Genomic DNA, 8,023 nt, shown 5'->3' with positions numbered 1-8,023 from the left:
AAACTTGACACTAATATACTTGTGTTAACATACTCTCACTCGTTTGTTTACCATATGTTGTTGTACATTTTCATATATTATGTGTTTATTTTTGCACCGATCGCCTACAGCCAAATTCCTTGTATATGTAACATACTTGGCAATAAACCGCTTCTGATTCTGATTCAGTAAGCTTTTGAATGCAGGACTTTTATTATAATAACTTTATTTATAGAGCACCTTTCATAAACACTTTACAAAGTGCTTTGACGGACAAAGCAGCAAAAGCAAGACAATAAAACAACAGAAAGCTCAACAAAGCAAGACAAACTAAAACCCTGATAGTACAGTTCCATAGACGAAACAATAAAACCAATTAATATGATGAAAATAAGCTAAGAAATAAAATAAAATAATTTCGTAAAATAAAATAATAAAATATAGCAGTTTAACAGAGTATTTCTACCCTGAATTGGCAGTACTTTTATTCTCTCCACCACTGCATCTGCCATAGTGTACAGTAGGTCTGCACAGGTGCATCATGGGATACCACACTTGGTCCTGGATGTAAACGGTTAACTGGCGGTCCGTGTTGAGTGGTGACGTCAGACGCTGCTTTCTTTCTGCTCCGGGCCGAAGAGACAAGTGTCCCAAACTACTCCACGACTCTTTACCGACCGATCACCAGCTGCTGCCGCGGAAAAAACATCCCGAAAATGGGCAACTGTCAAGTAGGTACCGCTGTCTGCAACGGTGCGCTCCAAACGCACTGATTTTATAGAGATATATGTATTTATATTTGGGAAATATTTAAAAAAAATCAGCTGTTTTGGGGCTTATGCTGCAAGTGTGAGCGATAGGTTCGAGGTGACGTTCGATTTCGGGGGTTCATTCCCGATATAAATGTATTTAATACTTATTGTAGCCTTGCGTTACGTCATGGATCGGCCTCTGTTCTCCGTCAATCCCTGCGCACATCATATAAATATATCTATATCTATGTATTTATTTCAGCTGACATTGAGGGTAAATGGTGTCAGATTCATAACATTTTGGTGTTTCTTTAAATATAAGAGAGTATGACACCGTGTGACAGACAACCGTGTCTGGGTTTACGCAGAGGAAAGAGCCACTCCCCTGCGGAATGCATCACAGTTCCGTTATATGTGTGTGTGTGTGTGTGTGTGTGTGTATGTGTGTGTGTGCGTGTGTGTGTGTGTGTGTGTGTGTGTGTGTGTGTGTGCGTGTGTGCGTGTGTTGAATGAATGAAAGGGTCCATAAGTGGGGGGAGGGTGTCGTTTCGGGTGCCTCTGTGCTCATTTGTTTCATTAAGAATAATAATGGGGAACTTTAATTACACCAATCAGTAAAAATAAGCTTTATTTTAATCCATAATTGTATAAAGTTAGTACTTTAAAAGTGCTTTTACGCTTCAAATAGCATCCAACTCAAAATGCAGGTATTCCAACATGAAATAAAATTATTACATAATAATAAAAATAATAATAAAAAATATGACTTAATAAAAAATATAATAATAATACAATTATATAACTTAATAGTTAATACAATAATAATAATTATAAATATTAATAAAAAATATATTTCCTAATATGTAATAATAATATTATTTAAAAAATTCTAAATATAAGAAATAATAATAAACAATGTAAAAGTTAATTTACTATACATTCTTCTTGTTATGGAACAGACAAGCGGCATTAAACTATTCTACTCGGGATGATATAGTCTTTCCCAGACCCCTGTTGGCCCCTGGACCGCACTTTGCCATTTTTTCAAGGGGGCCCCCACCAAGTTTGTCTAAAGACTTCTGTCCCTGAATTCCTCCAGCCAAGCATTGTGTCATCGTCCTCCCCTCCCCCATCAGCCAGCTGCTGCTGCTGCATAGCTATCATGAACCCCTCTGAACTATTTTAATTAAACAAACGATCATACAACCAGATGATTACCTTCATCTACAGAACAATCCTCTGTTATTCTCTCAGCCCACAATCGTGCACTACGAGGATTTTGACGTCGTAGCTGACGTCAAGGCCATCCGCAAAGCCTGCAAAGGGTTCGGTGAGTTGGAAACGTTGATTTGAATTCTAACTAATGCTCTTGTGAGTATTGTTGCGTTGTTTTATCATGCATCTGTTTTTGTGTTGTCTTCTCTACAGGAACTGATGAGCAGGCCATCATTGACATCCTGGCAAACCGCAGCGCAGCTCAGCGTCAGGACATTAAAAGCGCTTATTTTGAAAAGTATGATGACGTGAGTGTCACTCAGTAATACACTGAATACTGTTTATTTTTTCACCACAACAACCATTTTAACGATTATTCTGTTTCCGCCCTTTTTCAACACCCATCCCAATGTAATTCGGTCTCTCTGTGACAGGAGTTGGTGGATGTGTTGAAGAAGGAGCTGTCAGGGAACTTTGAGAACGCCATCCTCGCCATGCTGGACCCGCCCGTGATCTTCGCTGTGAAGGAGCTGAGGAAGGCCATGAAGGGAGCGGGCACCGATGAAGACGTCCTGGTGGAGATCCTCTGCACCGCCACCAACGCTGTCAGTCACAAGTTTAAAAGCATTAAATTACTTAAGAGTTTATACATCAGCAGTCTGTGTGCCATTGAGTTCAGACACTTTTGTTTTTGATGTAAGAAATACTTTCAATTTATGTATTCATTGTATATAATTGTTTCCCACAGGACATCCACATGTTCAAGGAATGCTACTTTCAAGGTAAGCCATTCGCAAAATGAACTTAATTGTGTCCATCAGATGCTGTGCAGTAGTTAAACCTCTCACCCACTATGTTACCAAATGTCACTATTTCCCTTCCTTGTATTATGAACCCTGGAGGAAATGGCTAATTGTGACTCACTTGGATTCATGAAATACTATGCTATTATTGTCCCTTCAGCTACGTAATGTACAGTCACGCTTTGTTTAGTCAAGAACCATCCTGCTGCAACTTCCTGTTCACAACACCAGATAGCTGATTGTATTTATCAACATATTCTTTCAGTACTCAATAGTCTTCCATCAGCCACGTGTGGAAGGAATACTCTAATTCTGGCCTTCTGTATAAAAAGTTAATAATTGAACTACGATTGTGAGTGACTGGGGCAAAGATGCCTGTGCTTGCTACATGCTAATTAGCTCATCAGGTTGTTAGCTGGTTGTGGCTAGCTAGCATGTTTTGTAGCCTTGATGCATGCTAGGGCGAGGTAGCACAGGAGACCTTTTTTGGTTAGCTAGCATGTTGTTAGCTTCTGGTAACTTCCTGTTCACTGTGAGCAGTGCTGATAACTGATTTAACTTACCAACATATAAGGTGCCTGTGCTTGCTACATGCTATTTAGCTAGCTCAGGTTGTTAGCTGGTTGTGGTTAGCTAGCATGTTGGATGACTGGGGGGGAAGTAATGTTGACCTTTCACTCGAGATAGTCTCATCCTGGCACTAATGAGTAAACTATTGAGTGTCCTTTATACAAGGGAGTAGTGAATAAGTGAACAAGAGTGATTTTGAACACAGCTTTAGTCTTCTTTTGTGAATCCAGTTTTCTTGTAACTGTACTAATCCATGTTTACAGTACCTTTGGTTTAGCTAACTCTTCTTTTATGGAATCTTGTCCTTTTCAGATTTTTTGCATTTAAAGATTTCAAATTTGGTAGAAAAACATTCTCATTCATGTGTAAATACTAGGTCAAGGATTCTTTCTAGACTGAAAATACTTCGTGATACAGGCAGGAATGTATGATTGAAAAGGGTACGATACTAACTGGTGTTGTCTTTAAACTAAAACACACTGCAGTCACACAACTTTTAAGAAGGAAATCAGGGCAAAATAGGTTAATTTTTAACTCAAGGCTGGGAAAGTGGGTTTACCCAAAACTTCATTATAAATGAAAAACAGACTGGACATGACCAACTTGTATCTGGTACAACAGTAGCCTACTGTAGGGGTGGAATTCCCCTATAAACACTGAGACGTACAATAAACAGTGTGACTAATAATTTCATTTGACCCCTTTTCTCTTCATATTTCAGTGCATGAGCGTGATCTTGAAGCAGATATCGAGGGAGACACAAGCGGGGATGTAAGAAACCTGCTCATGGCTCTATTGGAGGTAAGTGGCCTTTAGTTTCTACTCCACTCGCGTAACTGAAATCCTCCCGTCTGCTCTGGGCTGGGACTGAAATCGAGCTCACTCTCCCTTTGCCCAATCATTCCCTATGAACACACGCACACACACGCTTACTGGCCACAGTCCAAACACCCTCTCAGTCGCTCTCAGCACACAGCAAAAAGTCATTAACTCTTCCTCCTCCAGGGCAACAGAGATGAGAGTTACGAGGTGGACGAGGAGCTGGCGGAGCAAGATGCTACCTGCCTCTTTGAGGTACTGTTTCAGTATTAAATTCATCATATCCTCAGATTCATTAATGCTGAACCATATTAATAGTTGCTGTTTCTGATGCAGGCTGGTGAGGGTAGTTTTGGAACAGACGAGTCCACTTTCAACTACGTCCTGGCCTCCAGAAACTACCTGCAGCTCCAGGCCACCTTCAAGATATACGAGCAGGTAGGTTTTGGGTGTCACGCCGTCCACAGATAGCTGCAGAGATATTACATGACCTGACGAGCGTGGGAATCGATCAGGGTCGGTGTCTTTATATCACGCTTGAGAAGTGTCGTGCAGACAGACTCTCATGGGGCTTTAAAATGTCCTGAACGTCTTCAATCATAGGATTAGGAGGGAAGTGTTGACTTGGGGGAATTAAACGTTATACTTAACGGCATTGCCGGTGCTTTGATTCAACCAGTCATTTTCTCTCCGTAGCTCTCTGGAACTGAAATCCTGGACGCCATCGAGAATGAGACTTCTGGGACACTGAAGAAATGCTACGTAGCTCTCGGTTAGTATGAAATACAAAATGTGTGATCTGAATTTATTAGGACCACCTTCCCGAATAAATGAGGAAAAAACATAACCTGACAGAAAAAACTAAACTGGGCTGTGAATATATGTTATGACACTTCAACATATATTTACGCAGTACCAGTAAACAGCAGTGTTCTTAAATGGATGCCTTTCTTTCCTCCCCTCAGTGAGAGTTGCTAAGAACCCTCAGCTCTACTTTGCCAGACGGCTGAACGACGCCATGAAAGGAGCGGGCACCGAAGAGGACACCCTGATTCGCATCATTGTGTGTCGCTCTGAGGTAACTGCAGACATGACATCACAGCCTGGACCTCATTCTTAACCACCACGTTAAGTTATTTTATCAATATTTGATTTATTGACTACTGGGTTACTGGGAGAAATCAGTTTGTACTGACAAATCCTTCTCATTGTACCTTTTTAATATGTTTATAAGTCAAATATTTAGCTGTGGAAACCGACTGTAAACGCACTGATTACTTCTTCTTCTTGTGAACAGTACGATTTGGAGACCATCAAAGACTTGTACCTGGAGAAATACGACGTGTCTCTGAAGGAGGCCCTGAAGGACGAGTGCGGAGGAGACTTTAAACGCCTCCTACTGGCTATCTGCCACTGAAGGTCTGAGAGTGAAGCAGGACGGTATGGAGGACAGAATCTGACTAAATCAGAAAATAAATTGATAAATGACTCGAAAAATACATGAATATATACAAAAATGTATCAAAAATAGATGTAGGCATTAATAAATTGATAAAACGTGACAAATTGATTTTTCTTATTTATTTATTTACTCTATATGATGCATATATATATATATATATATATATATATATTTATATATATATATATATATATATATATATATATATATATATATATATATATATATATATACATTTATATATGTATACATATATTTATACATATAGTGAATACATGAATAAATACATTTATAAATAATATTTTTTAAATAAAATAAAAAATAGAAGAGTAGATATAAAGGGGAATTAATACAAAGGTTAATAAATACAGAAGCAAATTAAAACAGAAATATTGATTTATCACATTTTATCAATTTATTAATGCCGATCTTTATTTTTGATATGATACATTTAATGACATTTTAAGTTATTTAGCGAGTCATGTATATTTATTTTTGGATTTTGGCAGGTTTTGGACGTGGACAACAGAGGCAGAGACAGCAGAGTACACTGAGGGCGCTGCTGTTTTCTGTCTAACAAACTAATTGCTACTCTCTCCATGTGGGTGGAAGTAATAGAATGATTAACCTGGCTCGTGTCTTTGAGTTACTGTGAGTGTGGGTGGCTCTCTTTTTAAACTTTTTCCACAGACGATAATTACGAATTTCCACATTGAACCGGAATCAATCATCTTTCCGTGTCTGTCAATTTCTTAGTCAATTTTGAGCTCCAGTTCGAAACACATTTACCAGCATTTACACAGTTGTAGTCACCGTTAACAAGCACCAAGACTTAAACATTTCCAGGAGCCATCTGTAGTCACACTGACGCCATTACACCGAGGATAATAACATATTAACATATTTGTACACTGTGGTGAAGCTATTGCTCCAGTATGTCTCTCTGCTGCTGCTGCATGTATTAAAGTAATGAGTGTTACACTATCGCCATCATATAAGTATTAATCTCTTTGTTTTTTTTCTATATCTTTCACCCCCCGTGCCCCAAACTCAGTGACTGTTATGTTTCACTGCTGTTACAACTAATGCAATCAGTCCATGAGGCTTGAAGTTTGTGCTTCTAAATGAAGAAATGTCAACATTTGAAATGAAGGAATCCTAGTCGGCGTCGAGAAGGATATGTTATGTGAGTGGATGTTATGAATTGTCTGGGAGAATGAGAAAAACTTGACAATTCCAAAATACACCTCACCTCGTTATACATATATTTAGTTTTATATTTTACGACTAACACAGTAGAGTGTTTTAATATACATTATTTTGTGTACTGTTTAGGCCAGAGGGTATATCAGAAGAAATCTGTAAGAAACATTTAGCATCTGACAGTGTGATGTCAGTTGTGTGTTTCTATAAGGCAGCTGAAATTTGTTTAAAATACCACTATTGTGTACTGATGTACATGACATAGTTGCAACATGGGCATCAGTTGGACTCGTGTTTGTCTCTCTAGCCAAAGAGTTTTAGTCTAACTGCAAATAAAGTTCCCTATAACATCGTTATGTCTGTTGTTTTATTTGATCTTTGACTGTCTGTGATACTCTGAGGAAGCAATGCACATAAAAAAACAACTTATCTGTATACATAGAGTTGTAATTGACAAAAAGGACATTTAAACAACCACTGATGACTGTAGAAGGGAAAGTTCTCGCCGTCACTTAACGGTCCATGGAAGGCGCCACGCCCCCATCTAGCCCGTCAGCGCTGCTTTGCAGCCTTAGTACAGTCGGAAAAATGCCTTAAAAGTGGGAAAGAATAAGGGGAAACCTGATATTTTACATTTAACTCGTATCATACTAATATTACACATATATGAATCTGTGTCTGTAGCGTGAGGAGGGGGCTACAACTGAATTTCATTGTGCCATCATGGATTGTATTAAAAATAAATTACGATTTTTAGTTGTTCCCCTGAAGGCATCTTAATGTCGACTCGGAGCTCTCTGGCCCCGCCCCTCCCTCAGACATGCACGCTGTACTGTAGTCGCGCAATTCCTCCACACATCTCTGTTTATGTTATATTTTAGAAAAACGGAGCATTGTGCACGAAGTGACACTTGAGCTCACCGCGACACTGACGCAGGAAGAACCTCCGACACCGGTTTTACCCGCTGGCCTGTCCTGAAGGTACGTTGTCCCGTGTGTTGCTCCTTTCCCCTTGTTTTAGCAGGTAATTATAGTCATTAGCATCCATCTTGGTAGAAGCTAATTAAACCACTGCAAGGAGAAATGGTTGTCCCTTTAGCCTGCTAAACATGAACCTGCACGTTATCTTTATATGCTGTGAGGTTTATAACGCATGCCATGCTTAAATATAAGGATGTAAAACCTTAATATTCATGCAACACCTTAATATTCCTGCAGTA

The 8,023-nt window shown here is 39.1% G+C and overlaps 1 protein-coding gene across 2 annotated transcripts; it reads left to right on the top strand.

The window, feature by feature from the left end:
* Window positions 1–583: 583 nt before the first annotated feature.
* On the top strand, window positions 584–7,155 carry anxa13 (annexin A13). Of its 2 annotated transcripts, XM_079292293.1 has the most exons (12): window positions 584–710; window positions 1,986–2,061; window positions 2,160–2,254; window positions 2,381–2,551; window positions 2,695–2,728; window positions 4,041–4,120; window positions 4,325–4,393; window positions 4,475–4,576; window positions 4,835–4,910; window positions 5,104–5,216; window positions 5,436–5,578; window positions 6,110–7,155. In XM_079292293.1, exons 1-11 carry the CDS (start codon window positions 696–698, stop codon window positions 5,553–5,555), a joined length of 951 nt encoding a protein of 316 aa, XP_079148419.1. In that variant the 5' UTR covers window positions 584–695; the 3' UTR covers window positions 5,556–5,578; window positions 6,110–7,155. The 2 variants fall into 2 exon arrangements, with proteins under 2 accessions (XP_079148419.1, XP_079148420.1); XM_079292294.1 differs by lacking the exon at window positions 6,110–7,155 and having other exon boundaries at window positions 2,384–2,551; window positions 5,436–5,736.
* Window positions 7,156–8,023: the final 868 nt, after the last annotated feature.

The sequence above is a fragment of the Melanostigma gelatinosum genome (genome assembly GCF_949748355.1).
Source record: "Melanostigma gelatinosum genome assembly, chromosome: 20".
Taxonomy (NCBI): Eukaryota; Metazoa; Chordata; class Actinopteri; order Perciformes; family Zoarcidae; genus Melanostigma; species Melanostigma gelatinosum.
The sequence above is the reverse complement of the archived record's forward strand: the minus strand, read 5'-3'. Positions and strand labels throughout refer to the sequence as shown.